Here is a 19,074-nt window from a genome sequence, read left to right on the forward strand (position 1 = left end):
GTCTTATTCCTGGACCTGACGCTTGGAATATCTTCCCACCTGCTATTAAGCATGGAGACTGAGCCAATGGTAAAAATGTAGGGTTTTAAATGAGGGTTAGTAAATAAATGGGTTGAATTGATTCAATATTCAAGAGGTTTTATTTGTCACTGACTTATACAGGTACAAGCACCAAAATGTTGTTGGGACTTGCGCTACATGTAACACAAAATATATTAAAGCAAAAAAAATAAAAAAGTATATAAAAAGTGGTTAGGGTTATTAAAAAAATATATATATATACAAATATACAGATTAATTGTATTGATACATCTTTGTGGTGTATCTAATTTTGTGTAATCACTAAAACCTACAGGTTGTATTAATTCTGTTGTTATTATGTTATGTGTCCAGGTATAGCTCAGTCGGTAGAGTAGGGCCACTCCATAGAGTTATAATATATCGGGCTACTCTCCTTTGTACTGCAAGGTTCTGGGTTTGATCCCAGGCACCGTCAACACCGTCAACAAGTACAGTAGTATGACTTGGCTAACTAAGTTGTGCGTTAAGTACTGGGACCTGATGTAACCTAGGTGTTGCGCTCCACCTCAGCTATTCATCTCAAAGGGGTGTAGCGCTTTGAAAAGGGGATAGACATGCACACTCTCAATCTTCACAATAAGCCACTCCAACTTATTATGTCCTGTTGAATGAGTGCTGAGCCCTGTAACATTCTTACAGCGACACAGGCTGTTACAGGCTTTATCACTTTATGTAATGTATAAATTACTATGAATACTCACGCTCGGTACCAGTGGGCCGAATGTTCCGGAACACTCGGCCAGCTTGGTGAGAACAGTCGGCACCAGCGAGGCGGAACACTCAGCCCGCGAGGTCGCGGATTTGACCTGGGCAGAGTAGGTTAAACGAGCTAAAACGTTTGGGAACCCCTAGAATACCGTAGAGCAGGGGTCTTGGGGGTCTGGGACCCCTAGGGGGTCCTCAGAGTTATTTGTTGAAGAGAGTATTGGGGGTTTATAAGTGGTCAAGTATCCGAAAATACACATGAATTTTCTGAGAATAAAGGACATTGTCACAATGTAACACGTTGAGATTTGTTGGAGAGGGGAAAAAGGAGGGGGCCTAGTATTGGCCCCTGGGGGACACTGGTGGATGAAGTATTTAGGGGTTGAAGTGGTTCAACCAGTTAAGGGATGTACAGAGAATTCCACCTAGTTTACAAGTCTGTTCAGCAACATCTTGAGTGCCAAGAAGGCCAAGAAACATTTTTTAAATGATTTGACCAGAAATGGGAGGTTTGCATAACTTGTTGAACCACTTGTAGGACAAAGGCTCTAAACGTTCTGCTGGTGGAGGCTCCTCACTAGCAGGTGAGTCAGTAGGATACAACAGCAGTGACAACACAAAAATGTGTGTGGGGAGGAAGCAATCGGCATAACGACAAAAGTGCGGTGAAAAGGGGATAAAAGGCAAAAAAAGACTTTTAAGGGCTAATATAACCCATGAAGTATTTGTATTTGTCATTCCTGAGGGTTATAGTTCATTGATTAGTCCACTCAGTGTAATTTACTCACTGAAAGGGCCAATATAACCCTTAACAATGATTTTTTTCCACCTGCCAAAAAGTAATTGCAGCTTCTACCTGTTGATTGAAAGCTTGTTTCTGCCTCAAAATGACTTGATTTCATTCTTAAGGGTTATATGTTAAACATTATAGTTCACACAATTGCACAATAGCAATTGTAATACCTGGTTGGCCGGATACAAAAAAAATACAATTCTTTGATATGTGGTGGTGACTCTGAATAGGTCTATCAAAAAAGTATGTCACCACTAGTTTGATTATGTATTCTGATGTATCAAGATACTTTCATGCAACAATAAAGTACAACATGTATGAAAAGAGGTTGCCTTTGACAAAGTTGATATTTGACAACTGACTATGATGAATTGACTATGACGGACTAACAGTTTATGGCACAATGTTGCTTTATCTGTAGTTCTTTGTTGGCAATGGTGGGGCATGGACATAATCCACATAGCATTGTGGTTGTAATGTTTGTCAGGTGTTACATTACCATACTTTTTTCCTGTACATTACCATACATATTTTCAGTTGTTTTCATATTAATGTTGCCTGACGTTCACTCACATATAGTGACTAATTTGCTTGCACCAGTGACTTTGAAAACCACCAATATCTGGCCAAACGCCGGGTAAAAAACAGGTATCAACGAAAGTCGGCGGAAGATTTGAGGGAAAGTGAAAGGCAGTATAGCCTATGATACGATCAGGGCGAAAACGTTTCAACCACAATGGCGAGACCTCTGGGAATTGGCTTGCGTATGTTACAAATTAGGTCTTTTCATGAAATCTTGTGTAGATCAATGCCAACATTCAGATAAGTAGCCTAAATTAGAGAAAAGATAACATATACTCACCAAGGTTATGTAAAGAAGTGTATGATCATGAATTGCATGCATTGTGAGTTAACTTTCACTATGAATTGAGTACATCGGGAACCCATTTGAAACAAGTCATTAGGCTTTCATGGGCTTTTCAATCCTATTTAGCTTGTATTTAAACTGTACTTTCATGTGCTTTTTTCTGCAAATTTCTAAATAAAGTATTCAATCAATCAGTTTGTAGATAAATCGGCGCGAGTGACACCATCGTATACTTCGTAATGCAATGTTGTATGGTCAGTTATGAGTTAAGTGTGTTGCTCAGGGTCACTTTAACACTTAAGCCCTATTTCGCGAAAAGACAAAAATGTTAATAACTAAAGGCTGGAATGACTTGCCAAAGGTCTTGAGAACTGCAGGCTCTGTTGACATTTTTAACAATGACATGACCTGCCTGGTGAAACATGTTCAACAACTCTTTTGAACATGTGGTGTAGTAAGTATGTACATATTATTTGTATATAGCGCTTCTCACAGAGAACTCAGTGCTTTACATAGGCTATGTAACCTAGTGTGTAACCTAGTGTGTAACCTAGTGTGGCAAGGAATTTACTCTCAGAATTATGATGTCTGACAATACCACCTTGAAGAGGTTATATCAAGGAAAATACATTTGTAATGTTTGTTGGGGTCCCCAAAAACACAGATTAGATAAATGAGACTGAGGCATGAGTTTCACCCAAATACATTAATTTATTTAACATAAAGAACACAGAAAACTGTTAAACACTTAACTGGAGTGTGGGAAAGGCGACAGAGACTGAAAGGTTCTGTCACCTTTAGTCATTAACCTTCTTGTTTTTTTACATTTTTTCGTCCGGAACTTCGGTTTTCGGCTTAACCTTTCTTTTTTTTGTCATTTATTAAGAATGTTGTTGTTAAAAATTTCCACAGAGCCTGAAGCTCTCAAGACCTGTGGAAGGGCATTCCAGAGTCTGGGAGCTACAGACTGAAAGTTTCTGTCACCTTTAGTTATTAATCTTCTTTTTTTTTATCTTTTTCGTCCGAAACTTCAGTTTTCAGGTTCGCCCAGCTGAATGCTGTCCACAGAGGAGTGTGGAGGGGGGAGCAGTTAGGGTGTAGGCTTAGCGTGGGACACTTTGAACCTGGGACAAGCGTCTTCCCAGGCGGGCACTCAAACCATTCAGCTATGGGCGCCCAACCTGGTACAAGGAATGACCAATACAGACCCTTGTCAGCTGACCTTATATAGTAGCCTACTAGATTTTCAAACCTAGTCCTATGTTGCGCTGTGCACGTTTCATCATTTCATTATTCATACTTACCCCTCTGAAAAGAAAGAAATGTACCATTTTCATCTCACATGTTTAGTACGATAAATAATACAGAACAAAAATAATTTAACATAATTTTATCTTGAAACGGGTGAATTTGATCCAAGGACCCTAGGGTTAACATTTTTTGTTTGCATTTATTTGTCTTGCATGTAGACCTTTTTGAAATCTTCCCTAGAAAACTATGATTGAATGCAGCCATCAGTTATCACAAAGATTTTTCAGCTTCATATTCAAACATATTAAATATTATAAAATAAAACATTGACAAAAAAGTTTGCAGATACTGAATTTACCGATATTGCAAGTAAATATTGTCATGATGACTGTAATGATTAGTATAATTGTTAATTGGACTATTACTATGATGATTATGCAGATACAGTATGTTGGTTACTTGATGTCATGTTTTTGTTACTTAGATTTCTTCACCACGTTATTTAGAGATCAGATCGTTTGGACAGATCCTAGGGTGCTAGCCGTTGGGGGTGGGGTAAGGCACCTGGATATTGGATACAGGGGTGCTGCTGGCCCAATAAAGGTTGCTGCACTAGATGTTGCTGTAGTTTGACTATTGTTACAATTACCTGCCAAGAGAGGGAGACAATGTACTTAAAATTACAGATTGCTGCTTTAAACTAGAAAGAGAAAATCAAGGAACCACAAAGAGGGTATTTGCTAGGTTACATTTTGCTGAGCTCCAATATAATTCATAATAATTATTGCATCAATTAGCACACCTTCAAAAATAAAGGACAGATCATTGTATTACAGTATATTAGTAGTCATTTGTTAATATGAATATTTTTTTAATTTTAGAGTCCTAATATATGTTTAGTAGCTATACATGAAAAATTAAATTAGAAAGTACCAGACAATAACTTTCTTACTGAGTATACATAATCTACCTTTAGATACCAAAGTAGCCTACCACGTTCATGTTCCATGATCTTTCCTGGTACAAAATGATTTCCCTTTTGTCTCTAAAGTTCCATATTAATAATAAAGATAGTGCTGTACTAACAGTTATTTAATGTAACATTAGGTACAAACTATGGTTATAAACAAACATGGGTTTCAATATAACTTTCAACCATTTTGGGGAGCACAACTTTATTCTATACAGAGGGATGGTCTTCCTGCTAGGCCTTAGGCCTGTCGCACATCCAGCGGTGCCCATGGTGGACTATGCATGGCAGGGGCGTCCTCTTCCCTGAGCCAGGGAAGCATAACAAAAAGGTTTTGCTGCAGAGTCATCAGTGGGGACCACCACTCAAAGATGTTTCACCCCTTATCCCAGAACATCTCCAGATGGCAGTGAACAGGAACGTCTCCCTGACACCCCCTGCAGCTCAACTTATTTGGATGTTACTCTGGGCCCTATTTTCGCCAGTGCCTTACCCATTATCCCTAAACTTCTTTGCCATTTAAAAAAAAAAAATGTAATTAAGCATTAAGCATCCCAAATGAAATAGCAGGAACAACAGTCAGAACCCAGGTGAAGTCTGTGGGATGCAGTGAACTGACAGACTTTCAGCTGCAACCAGGCTGTTTGTGATGACTTTCAGGGCTTTTGAGGATTTTTTACTTTACTGAAGTGTTTCCAATTTTCAGTACTTTTCACTTCTACTCCACACTACATATCAGAGGAAAATATTTAACTTTTTACAATTATTTGAAAGCTTGCAGATCTGCTATTTTCAAAACATTTTTATGCATTTGGAAACTGTTGGAAACACGTATTATGGCAGTATAGGGTAATTTAGGTCTGATAATGATGTACCTTCACAATGATATATTACACGGGTGTAAGTGGTTAACATGTCTGAGAATGATCTGTGTGTGTGTGTGTGTGTGTGTGTGTGTGTGTGTGTGTGTGTGTGTGTGTGTGTGTGTGTGTGTGTGTGTGTGTGTGCCCGCGTGCGTGAGTGCGCGCGTGTGCGTGAGTGCGCACCACGCCTCTTTCGGCAAGTTCGTCAGCCATATTGACTAGCACTAGCTCTTACCTCTTCTCCAGGGTTGCCATGTCCGCTTATTATAAGCGACTTTGGGCTTGTTTTTCCTGTAAAGTTCCTTGTGTTGATTGATTGAATATTTTATTAGGCAGAAATGTAACAAAAAACAAAAAAAACAGCCCAAGTACAGTTAATAATAACACTTTGTCTAGAAGGTCCGTCCAAAAAAGTCCTTGCGATGTTTCCTCTGTCCTTTAAATGTACATGGTAGTTGGGTTTTTTTTTGGGCTTGTTTCTAAAGTGTAGTTGCTTATTAAACCAGTGGTTCTCAAACATTTTCATGGCAAGGACCCCTAGATTAATAATATGTTTTAATTAAAATAGCGGAAACAATGTATTTGTCTGTGGACCCCTATCTGAAAATATTTTGTGCCAGGGACCTTTCAAAAAAAAAATCTTGATTTGTCTTGTTATGTTTCAAAGCATATTCAAAATGTTTAACTTTTTATAAGATTTGTTTTTAAAATAGCATTTTCAAATAGCCGATGCATGCAAGTGCTCATGTGGCCTTTAAGTTGCTTCTTTTGGGCTTGTTTTCCTTGACCGAGTTGCTTATTTCTTTAGCAAAACCTGGCAACTCTGATCATCACTGTGATCTTCACTCTGCCTGCCTGCCACTGCCTGGGAAATAACGGTAGGTGAAGAGAGGACTCGGGGAAAACCAACCAAACGCTGGATTATATAAAGAAGTATATACAGTCCGGCTGGGGGACTTTTTTGGACACATTCAACGCGGTCAACGCGTAGAGGTGAGTTCTCTAAGCTTTCATATACTCTACAGTGAGCTGAGCAGAGCTCGCCTTCAATTGTTTTTGGCAAGCGACTATCGCTCGGGGGTGTCGCTTGCCAAAAAGAACAGATCCTACAAGGCGAGCTCACAGTCACACATGGCGCGTCACCGCCGTCGTAAGTAAGCCGTTCAGCTGAAGCCAGGGGGGATTTTCTCGTTTTGTTCCTCCAACGTAACAGTGTGGTCACGTAGTCAACAAGCTCCAGCCAGGAGCAACTGTTTGATATTGCAGTCAGCCTCCTTGGCGACAAGTTAACGACAGCAGAGCTACTATACGGTTGTCGCTTGAATATACAAACCGGGCAACCTGCGTTCAAGCAGGTGGTGAGGTCCACAGTGACAGTAGCATAGATACTTCACCCGTTTCACAACTAAAGAAGACGGGTGAGTACCGGGTGACAGTTGACGCTTAACCACAACTAAGCTCTATTTCATAGGCTATTCGAAAATAGCAGAGCTGGCGAGCTTACAGGTGTGCTATTTTAGCTCTTCAAGAATACAAGTTTTAATTGAAGAATATTGAACATAATTGTGAATTCTTGTTGCAAAATATTGTCCTAAATTGTCCCCCAAATAGGGACGCCAGGCAGGGACAGGTGGATACGGCAGTGTCATTTACACGTTGGTTATGTAACGGGACAGCACTGTAGCAGGTACCTGGGTAGTCTGTCTCAAAATAAAGTGTCCTGTGGCACCTAACAACTTATAGTTCCCACAAAGCACAAACACTCCAGTGTGCTGCGTAAATATCAGCTAGGTGACCAAAGAGGTGTGTGTGTGTGTGTGTGTGTGTGTGTGTGTGTGTGTGTGTGTGTGTGTGTGTGTGTGTGTGTGTGTGTGTGTGTGTGTGTGTGTGTGTCTGTGTGTGTGTGTGTGTGTGTGTGTGTGTGTGTGTGTGTGTGTGATAACCGTTCACGTTAATTTGTTTTCATGACGCTCAGCGCTTCTTTTGTACGCAAAATAGCGGAAACAAAAACAACGTTTCTCGCGCATCTGTAGCCATGGATCACACGGTCATGGATCACACTGTCATGGATGAACTTCAACTTGGTGTTTGCACTTTCTCCTTTTATGTACATCTACATAAACGTTCAGACTTCAAATATAAAGTGCTTACCCCATGGCCACAGATGTTACAATTATGTATGGGCCCTCGGAAGTACCCATGTTTTACGTATTGTTCAACAAAAAGTATTTTAATCCGATCGGTGGCCACTTTCTCATGTTAAGTGTTATGAATATGATGTATCAGAGTGCAATACATCTCCCAACCAATAGGGTCGCTTAGTTGAAAGCATATGGTGAAAATACGGAGAAAATGGCCACCGATGGGATTAAAATGATTTTTATTAAACAATACGGAAGATACGGGTACTTCTGGGGGGGGGGCGTACATAATTGTAACATCCGTGGCCACGGGGAAAGTTATTTATATTTGAAATATGATGTATTTAGATGATTGATGTAGATGTACGGGCCAAAAAGGGAGAAAGTGCAAACACCAGGTTGAAGTTCATCCATGACTGTCAATCTGTCATGATATGACAGTGAGTCATGTATCAGGCAGTGGTGTGTTCTACCGTCAGATGCTGTGTACGGCGTACACCTTGAGATTATTTTTCGTCGCCATCGTATACCTTCAAAAACTGTTCAAAACAGCGTATCTGATACGCTGTGATACGCTCTGATACGCTAAATGCCCAAGGCAGGGGGGGCAGCAAGAATGTGGGCTAACTCTGAGTTGATGGCTTATCAAGTGTGAAGCTATTGTTCTTGAGGTGATAAGTAATGGCTGCGACGGAATTCACACATTAACAACGACGCGAATACTAATGAAGTAGGCTACTTTAATCAGGCAGTGATTAGAGTGCCCCATCTGATGCGTCTCTCCAGAACAGCCTCCGTCTGCTGCACCAGAGGCAGAGACACGACCACTGTCCCGGACAGAATCGCTCTCTGCTCTCATCTGCTGACACTACACTCAATAAGGAAAACAAGCCTGTCGATTCCAGCGTTGCTCTTGTTTTCACATTCAATGTTTTTGTGGGCCACACACGCGCGCGGAAAATTTTCACATTCAATATTTTTGTGGGGCGCGTGCAAATTTTTTACATTTTGTGGGAGGCAGGGAATAATCATAGTATACCTTCAAAAAAAAAGTAGAACACAACACTGGTATCAGGACTAGCGCGTCTGCAACTTTGTTGCGAGCGCCGCTGAGTGACAGACAGCCGCCTTTTGGCAACAACGCAGCCAGCGGGTGTGTTAAGTTATCTATTACAATTCTACATTTTTTGCATGTGTTGTGCACGTCTTGTTTTTAGCCAAGAAGAGACACTGACAGGACTCTCCGGTATATTTTGTGGTAATTCAAAATTCCATTAGGCTATTGTATGCGGTAGCCTGTAGAAACAACGCAACATTAGAACGCATGTGACAGTGCTAGTACTGCATTCATGCGTAAAACACGTCCGTGAATACGAACTAGCCTTGCGCGCTCATAAATGTACGCTCGTAGTTCCATCTGGCAGAAAGAAACAGACAAAACAGATGCTCCTATGACGTTTGGCTAATTAGGGCTGCTGATTGGCCACATTTACACGAGGTACGTGGTTTTTGATTGGATATTATGTCAGTCAGTCTAAATCCTCCTGTTGATTTAGGTTCGTCCCCCCGTGGGACCAAGTTACAGCTCATTTAGAGAAAGAGGGCTCTCTCCTCATGAGATAAGATACCTTCAACGGAGGGTTTTAAGTTTCTCTAGGCTAGTGGTTCCCAAACGTATTAGCTCAATACAAGGGGAATTAAGACGTTTGCCTGGTACCCAAACTAGTGAAAATAACAGCTCTACACAGCTCACAACACAAGCAACGCATTGCAAGCAATTGTAGATCTGCTATTTTCACTACTTCTTAAACTGTTTTTCTTTTTTTTCTTTATGGAATTCATAAAAAAAAAAAACATTTTATTTATGAATATTTTTGGAAAATGATGGAATTGTTCTTAATTGAAGAAACGTTTTTTTGCTTCAACTTTTTTTAATCATTTGAAATATTTGTTTTATTTTTTTATGTAGGAAACGGGGAAAAAATGATATTTACTCGAGAGACCCATAAAAATTGGTCCTCAACCCAAAGATGATTACACAAGATTGACAGTGTAATCATGCGAAAGCTGCTTCTGTTTAGTTATAGTATTTTGTGTTGATTGTTTGCTCTATTGTTGTAATTATATGGAAAGGTTCAGCTTCAGTTCATCTATACAAATTGTTATGCATGTATTTAACCCCTATATTTCCAAGGGGGTCTAATGTGTTGTGTTGTGACGCATTGTGAGCTTGTAGATCTGCTATTTTTGCAGAATGTTCGCCCCCCAGAATAGAGATGCTAGGGTCCAAATGGTTATAGCAGTGGTGTGTTCTACCGTGTTACACTATACACGTAGTATATCAAAAAATCCATATACCGTCTACCATCGGTAGACCATTTCATTCAGTGAGCACGCGTGCTTCGTGTGTGTCGTGTGTGTGCAGGGAATAATTATGGTATACACTCCGTATACCATAATTAGAGCACACCACTGGGTTAAAGCAGTTCCTAAGCTCCGAAAATGCTGGTCTTCATGTCCGCCTAGGATTTAAGATACCAGCTATACTTTGAAACACAATAGCAAAACTCGCTTTAGGGCGGAATCTGCCAATGCTTTGTCAATGCAAATCCGTGGATTCGAGTGAAAGATGCGCAAGACCATGAATCCACGCATTTGCATTGACAAAGCATTGGCAGATTCCGCCCCATAGGTAAAATAAAAGTGCGGTGTGACCGTGCCCTTAGTTTGATTTCCTGTTAGGCTACTTGTGTGCCATGTGGACACTTGGAAAAACCTGGAAAGAAATTACAGCCCTGGACAGCCTAAATTAGGCCTCCAAAAGGCCTACACTTCTGACCAAGTCACATCATACTTTATTTTACCGGACAAGTCAATTTATTAATAGGAAACAGACCAGCAAATGAAGGTTGGCGGTGTGCCAAAGCAGGGTATTAAATTAGCCAGTTAGTGGCTGCCGAGTGGTAATTTACCACCCTAGTTATCATCAAATGGTGCTCCATGTCAGTGTGCATAAATGATAGCTTCTAAATCGGTGTAGACAACATTATGTTGAGGTTGCAGGTGTAGGAGGTGTATTTGGTTTGTACCATTGGGTACCATAGTGAGAGAGTTCTACGGTATCATGAACCACGTCACAGCCGGGGTCAGAGAGAGCAGCTATCTGGTTTCTCCCTCTCTCTCTCTGGAACTCTCCCTCTCTCTTTCTCTCTCTCTCTCTGGAACTCTCTATCTCTCTATCTCTCTCTCTCTCAGGAACTCTCCCTCTCTCTCTTAATCTCTGGAACTCAACCTCTCTTTCTTTAAGTACCCTCTTTTTTTCTGTACCTGTCCCTCCCTCAGCTTTTCCCAAAATCTATCTGGAGATACAGTGTACTACTATAAGTATTCCAATGGGACAGATAAAGTATTATTATATTGCGGGTAATGCTTGGATTCAAGCTTTGTCTGTCAAGGCGAGACTTACATTTATTCATTTTCTTTTTATATAGATTAAAAATATTAATAATAGTAATAATCCTAATATTACAATAATTATTTTCTGTCTGAAGACATTATTTTAGGATCGGGCGGGCATTATTTCCAATTCAAGTGTGACTGCACAACTTACTGTTTAAGATGAGTGTATTTCCACAAAGGGGTTATGACTTCTTTGACATACCATTTGGTGGTACAATGACCTCACACCTTCTGCATTGAGTTCCTCTACTGTACAAGTAAAGCCTTGTTGACCGGTAGTGTTGGTGTTGTCACAGCTGTTGGTGTGTGTGTGTGTGTGTGTGTGTGTGTGTGTGTGTGTGTGTGTGTGTGTGTGTGTGTGTGTGTGTGTGTGTGTGTGTGTGTGTGTGTGTGTGTGTGTGTGTGTGTGTGTGTGTTTATTTGTCTTTTCCTGTATTTAAAACACAGCAGGAGATGTAGGCCACCAGCTCTGCACAGTAAAATGCTGTGACCCATTTGGGTCATTTTACACTCTCAATCAGAGTTAAATTTACACCAAGGATTTGATGAAACCCTTGTCCCCTAACCGTACCTACCCACTACAAAGTACTAAAATTCACATTGGGCAGATTTTGGCCACAAACGTTATGTTTACACCTGTACTGCCCAAGGCTCCACCATTTGGCCTTGCAGTGTTCTCAGCCGCTCCACTTTCACTCCCTCAGTGAAAGTGTGAATGGGGGGGGGGTACCGGATCTAGAGAGCGCTTGTTAATTTCAGGGCTCCCAACAGAGGGAGAGAGTGTCTGGCTGTGACCTGTAAAATTCTACTGTGTGTCGGAAACGGAGTGAAAGACTTGAAAAGTCATAATACAATGTGTGGGAAAAAGAGAGAGAGAGAGACAAATGGAGAGATGAGAAGCAGAATATTTACAGGGTACAGAGTGTGGTTTCTTTCTGCATGAATGGTGATCTGGAAGCTTCAGCCTCCTCAGAGCGACCCTGTGGAGTCAAACACACACACAGACACACACACGGGCGTGCGCAATCGTCAGGTAGTCTGAACTGCAGTGTAGAGGAAGGTTTTATGATGTGCGGGGGGACGGGGGGGCTTCTGAGCAGCGAACAACCTGTGTACTGTTGGAACGTTTAACAGTTTAACAACATCACATGTGTGCGTGCGTGTGTGTGTGTGTGCGTGTGTGCGTGCGTCAAAGTTTGTGTGTTATAGAGATCCCCTATTAAATCCCTGTTTGTTGCCTAATTGACATAATTGATATAACTTGATCCTTGGTGTAAAAGAGTTGCTGTTTTTGTCAAGATGTCAATCACGTCCACCTGGCCTGGCTGAGATTGAACAACATGGATATAATCAGTTTCCTTAATCCTTGGTTCAGTCCCGGCTGTTTACTGCACAGTTGTAATGTCACAATCTTTGATAAATACTGTGATTGTGAATTGAGTTATAGCAAAAAAAAAACTCCAATACCATTCCATTTAGATGAAAAAGTAACTAACTCTACAAACCAAATTTCTCCAAGTTCTCCTGTATAATTTTGAGTTACAGTGTATAATTGGGTCATCATTTTAGCCATAATAAGGTACTTACTTTCATTTTTAGTGTGAGAGAGACTTAAGATGCAGTTTTATATGCATGTTTTAAATCTTAAATAGTTCCTGTGACCTTTTAATGGGGTCATCTGTGAGACTTTGTGAGTTCTGTTTTTTCAAAAAGGATTAAGGCTAAGTCCATTAGCCATTTGACCACTAGGAATCCCTATCTCCATACTGCAGCTATGAGCACCAAGAATAGCTTAACGTTCTCCCCATGGTCTCTCTGTCTGTCTGTCTGTCTGTCTGTCTGTCTGTCTGTCTGTCTGTCTGTCTGTCTGTGTCTCTCTCTCTCTCTCTCTCTCTTTTTCTCTCTCTCTCTCTGCTAAAAGATTAAAAGAAGAGAGACAGACAAGCCAAATTAGAGAGAGAGAGAGAGAGAGACCGAGATACATCACAAAAAGATATGGTGTCCATGTCAACCTACAGACAGACGGACAGACAGACAGACATGCAAGCCCATACACTTTGTTTTAACAGAGATTGAGCTCAGGGTTTTCTGCAGTGCAGTGCACCTAGAGGAGTTGGGGGGGGGGGGGGGGCTTTGCTTGAAGCACTAAGGTATACAGTGTTGGACACTGGACATTATAGATGTGATTTGACTCATTTTTACACTTAGAGCTAAATTAACATTCAGGATTTTGCAGCATCAGGGGAAAAGAGAACCCAAATCCTTACCGCCGTTGCCCCTTTATCTGGCTTCTTTTGTCTTCTCAGACTGCAGACTGAGTGCTGCAGGGAGGGGCTGAGCTCGCCTCATCTCATATCAAACCCCCGGCAGTGGATCTCGCACAGCGCAAAGGGGGTTTCAGATGTTTGAGCGTATTAAACACGTCCTTTTTCATGTATTAGAGGAAGGTTTTGGATTATAAACATTCTGCTCATATCGTCCTTGCCAGCCACTGTTTTGAATGGGGTCCAGTGGAATTGGCATGGCGTGTCAGTAATCCTTGGACTGTAGTTGGACTAGAGAGAGAATTGTTAGGGTTATTGTGACCACAAATAAGCATATTATATACACCCTCTCCCTCTGTACTTGCTTGTTCTCACTGTGCTGTTTGCTATATTTTCTGTTGGGTATATAGAGAAGCTGGAAACCATCTTGTGCTTTGGGTTAGTAAGTACATGCTGTTGGTTCAAAACACACTCCTCTCATTTTCATTTCATCTACAGTCTAAATGCACCGTCTGCTCTTGCCAAAATCACTGAAACACAATTGAATCTGTTGACAGGAGCTGGAAGTGTGTGTGTGTGTGTGTGTGTGTGTGTGTGTGTGTGTGTGTGTGTGTGTGTGTGTGTGTGTGTGTGTGTGTGTGTGTGTGTGTGTGTGTGTGTGTGTGTGTGTGTGTGTGTGTGTGTGTGTGTGTGTGTGTGTGTGTGTGTGTGTGTGTGTGTGTGTGTGCCTGTCCCTGAATGTTTTAGGTATAAGATCAGTTCTCCATGCCTCGTGCTTAATTTATATGTTATACTCTGCTGATGACAATTCACAGAAAATAGCAGTTCCCCATCCAGACTTTATTAAACCTGAAATGAATCCAGAGGAGAGAAGGCTGACAGGGAGGAGTGTTAAAGTTTAAATAAGGTGTAAAAACTGACCCTTTTAAATAGCTCTGCAGTTTCTTTGCTCATTTGTTTACGTTTATTTTCTTTCTCATCCCTTTCTCTGACACTTTTTCCTCACCTCTCTCGCTCTGTCTGTCTGTCTGTCTGTCTGTCTGTCTGTCTGTCTGTCTGTCTGTCTGTCTGTCTGTCTGTCTGTCTCTCTCAAAAACACTGCATCTGCCCTTTTTTGTTTTCCGCCCACCCCAATCTCTTTACCTGTATCTCTCCAATCCTTTCATTTCCATTCTAAGGGGCTTTATCGGCACAGAAAACACATGTTTATATTCAAGATTTGTTGTTGCTTTTGCTGTAAGATGAATATATCTCTATCTATATACAGTGTACAGTATACAGATGCACATATACACATACTGTACACATGTACAGACAATCTCTCTCTGTCACACCTCGTTACCCATGCTTTCACCGCAGGGAGTGTGTGGTGCGTTCATCTTGTCTTGGTTGTTTATGTTTGCTGACCTCAGTGTGTGTTTGTTTGTGTTGTCGCTGTGTGCCAGGCGCTGGAGCCCAGGTGGGAGGCGGCGAGACGGACGACGACTTCTTTTTGGTTTCTCGTCAGCGGGGACCGGGCGGAGAGAGGAGGAAGATGCCCAAACCGGTGAGCTTTTACCAGCCAGGATTGGAAGTAGCTTAAAGCAGGGCGGTCTTCAACTTTTTTCAGGCCAAGGAAGACCCCTTAACTGAGAGAGAGACAAAGCAGGGACCCCCACTATTGTGTGAAATTGTGTGACATTATTGAACGTTGAACTTTTGTGTGAGAAGGCTGTAACGGTTTAGCAAGGCTTCCATGTAGCTTGAGAAGTGGCTTTCAAAGCTAGCTCACCATATTTAGCTGATTGTCTCATCAATGGCTGTTGACTGTTGAAGAGATTTGAGACACTTGGAAATATTACACATGTTTTTCTTTAGGTGACTGGGTTGCTGCAGCTTAGATTCATTTGACAGCACTATCATAAGTGTGTTGTATACATTAAATCTTTTGTTTTAATTTTGTTAGTTTAGTTTGTTTACACATTATCTTTTTTCGGGGATATTTTGGCCTTTATTTATAGTTTACAGTAGAGACAGACAGGAAACAGGGAGAGAGAGATGGGGAGAGACATGCAGCAAAGATCGTCTGGATCGGGACTCAAACCTGCGATGTGCTGTCATTCTTTATTGGAGCCTAAGTGCCTGGACCGCTAGGCCAGCGGTCCGGGCCGTTTACACATTATCTTTGCAAATGATACGTTGGAATCATATTCATGTGTATCACACAAAACTTTGGCACCCCCCCCCCCCTGTAGTAAGTAACTCTGAGGACCCAGACTGTTGAAGACCCCTGGCTTAAAGAATGCATGCATGGTGCTCGGGTGGCGCAGTGGTAAAGTCACTGCCCAGGTGGAGGTTGTGGGTTCGAATCCACCGTGATGCAACTGGCTTTGTCGAAAGTCTACACGAACACAATTGGCCCGTGTTTGGGGGAGGGAAGCCGGGTGGGGAGGGTGATATTGGTCACTGCACGTACACCTACAGGCTGGGGCGGCCCCTGTCAGCGGGGAGTGTTGGGCAGGAGGAGTAGGATGAAGGCTCTAAGTCCTCCTGGTGGGGGCTCCTCACTGGCAGGTGAGTCAGTAGGATACGACAGCAGTGACAACACAGAAATGTGTGTGAGGACAAATGAATTGGCATAACGACTAAATTGGGGAGAAAAAGGGGTAAAAAAGAATTGGCTACTCTAAATTTAGAAGAAGAAAAAAAAGAAAAGAAAAATGCATGCATGAATAGGCATGTAATTACGCCAGTGTAGAAGTAAAATATGGAAGTGGTTTAAAACCCACAGGAAGTCCACAAGGAAAATGAGAAAATGCAGATAACAATCAGCCTTTGAGGCATAAATGGAAGATAAAAAATTTGTGAACAGATTTATTCTGAGAGCGGCCCTCTTTATTTCATATTGTATTTTAGAAAATGCAGGAAATACCCCAGGAGGTAGAAATGTCTTAATCCTGTTTGATTTACGCAGTTTTCGTCACATGCACAGCTGTATGCACGCACATGGCTTGCCATAGACTTGCACTGTGTGAGCGATCACGTCAAACAGGACACCGAAGTGCCCTGCCTATCCACTTTGGGAAGACACGACTTTGGCTCAGGAGGTTGAGCATCCGTTTGGGAATTGGACGGTTCCTGGTTCAATCCCTGTTGGTGTCAAAGTGCTGTCGGTGTATGAATGTGTCAATGTATAGCGCTATGGACAAAGGTGCTGTATAAATACACCATTTACCACTTAAACCCTATATACTTTGTTGATCAGCGTCTCCCATTGCTCTGTCCTTGCCCCCTTAATTCTTCCCCTCAAAACCGAATCTCTTGACCCCAGAATAGCGACATTACAGTTCAAGTGGTTAATTCCCCCAGGGACCAGGGTTGTGGCTATAGCTCTGCATCTCCGGGGATAGTCAGCCAGCCAGGGCCGAATTCCTGTGTACAATTGATGGCGTTTCATAAACAATATGTGGGGCAAACCCATGTCAGCAACGCAGAACCGCACCCATTGTTCACAGGCCAAGATCATCAGATTAGCTAGGACAGGTACAATAACGGCTAAGTCCACAACAATGCCACCTTTATTTTGGCAGATTTAAAAAGTACTCTAGAGATTGCAGTTTACTGTCATTGCACCATTGTAGAAGTACCCCATCTACCATCAAGATTCAATGAATAGTGCAATCCACAGTCTGGTTGTCACATAGACCTGTTATTTTTGCTATTAAGACAAAACAAATAACAAATAGAAACATTAATTATATACATTTGCCTAAAAAAACAATAGAATTAAATGTAATTAAATGTAATTACATTTAATTACATTTATTTAAATTGGTTCTCAGCGTGAGGTCCGGGGACCCTACCAGGGGTCTCTGAGGGGGTCCAGGGAGTCCCCAGCTAAATGATTAATAGTTAAAAACCAAATGGACCCTTGCAGGTCTTTAACTCAGAGTTAAATTAACACTGAGGATTCTACTGTGTAGATTGGTCTCTCAGAGATCAAAACAAAACAAAAAACTATTGCATCAAATAGGAGTCAGTGGCCTAATTGTCTCCGCCAGGCCGAAGGCATGGCGAGAGAGTATGTTTTACCCTCCGTCCGTCCGTGTGTGTGTGTGTCCGTCCGTCCTGTCCGTGTGTTACCAGCTTATCTATGGCACCGTTGGCCCGGTCGCTGCGAAACTGTGCACACACACTCCCTGGATGCCAATTCAGAACCTCTGCCTCAAATCTTTCACATGGGCCTGTTATAGCGCCACCAGGAGGCCGATTTGGGCAAAACCATTTTTTTCCCATTACTCCTACAGTTTTTAACCAAACCTCATGCAAATCGGTACACAGTATCTCTATAGTCATGTGATCAACCCTGATCTGTCCGATTTCCCATATTCCATCCTCATTGGTTAAGGTTGCTATCCAAAATTTGCAGGATTGGTCCGTTTTGAACAAACTGCCTCAAATCATGAACGCAGCTTGCCATTTCCATAAAATTGCACACACATATTCCCACTAGGCCGAAGAAGAAATGCCACTTGAAATGTTTCAAATCAGCCTCATGGTGGCGCAATAACAGGCCGATTTGCATTTTTAACTATAACTGCACCGATCTGCGTGAAACTTTGCACGCACACTCCCTAGAGGCCAAGAAAAAACATCTTCACTGCATTTTTCACATCTGCTTTTTACAGCGCCACCAGGAGGCCGACTTATGTACAATACATTTTTGGATATTAATCCTTCAGATTTTATCCAAACATCACGCAAATCGGTACACAGTATCTCTATAGTCATGTGATCAAGACGCATCTGTCAGATATTTCATATTCCATCCTCATTGGCTAAGGTTGACTTCCAAAGTTTGCAGGATTGGTCCGTTTTCAACAAAATGTCTCAAATCATGAACGCGGCGTGCGATTTCCATGAAAATTTGCACGCACATTCTCACTAGGCCGAGGAAGAAATGCAACCCTTTTCACATTGGCCTATTATAGCGCCACCAGGAGGCCACAATAACTTACCTGACCTGGCGAAGACCTGTGCTCCGAGGAGCACTTTTTCTAGTTCATATATCAAACTCTGGGTTCTTGTAATGAAAAAGGTTGAGAATCATTGATCTATCTATAGCAGTTATACCCAGACCATCCCTTGTACATAAAACACAAAGAGAACCAGATTTTTCTTGGACAATAACTGTTATGAACTGGAGTCAAAGAAAGCATTGCAGTAGTTCCACAAGCAACGCTGGACCTCTAAAATGGCTCCATCTTTCAACATGGTCAAATATTGCTGAGGACTGAGGAGGGGAGATGTTATCTGTTTGGGAGAGCCCAGCGTTTCACCACCTGTTTAACCATTAAAACCGGGAAAGAATTTATTTATTTATTTTAGATTTAAGCTATGAGCTTGTAGATCTGCTATTTTTGAAAAATCGTGAAAACATGTGCAAATCTTTGAATATATGTTATTTTAAGGCCAACATTTTTAACTATTTTTTTTTGCTCCCGGGGGTCCCTGGCACAAAATATTTTTGAGATGGGGGTCGGTGGCCAAATACATACAATTTTGGGGGTCTTTGACAAGAAAAAGTTTAAGAACCACTGACATAGCTTAGATTTTCAGAAAACTGTTAAGGATTTAGAATACATTTGTAGAATCGGCCTCAGGTCTTAATTGCGAACGCGGAAGGAGGCGCGCCTCCGC

At 41.7% G+C, this 19,074-nt stretch overlaps 1 protein-coding gene across 3 annotated transcripts in view; it reads left to right on the plus strand.

Moving 5' to 3' along the window:
* Positions 1–6,407: 6,407 nt before the first annotated feature.
* The window catches only part of LOC311063951 (radixin), a 57,204-nt gene continuing 44,537 nt past the window's right edge, over positions 6,408–19,074 (plus strand). For 2 of the 3 annotated variants that reach the window (XM_084083595.1, XM_084083597.1), the window contains exons 1-2: positions 6,408–6,524; positions 14,841–14,941. In XM_084083595.1, coding sequence (XP_083939721.1) covers positions 14,930–14,941 — 12 coding nt within the window. In that variant the 5' untranslated portion in view covers positions 6,408–6,524; positions 14,841–14,929. Of the gene's footprint in view, positions 6,525–6,918; positions 6,950–14,840; positions 14,942–19,074 lie in introns of those variants that run through there. The other variant, XM_084083596.1, reaches the window with a different exon arrangement.

The sequence above is a fragment of the Gymnoscopelus microlampas genome (assembly GCF_963454915.1).
Source record: "Gymnoscopelus microlampas genome assembly, chromosome: 17".
NCBI lineage: Eukaryota > Metazoa > Chordata > Actinopteri > Myctophiformes > Myctophidae > Gymnoscopelus > Gymnoscopelus microlampas.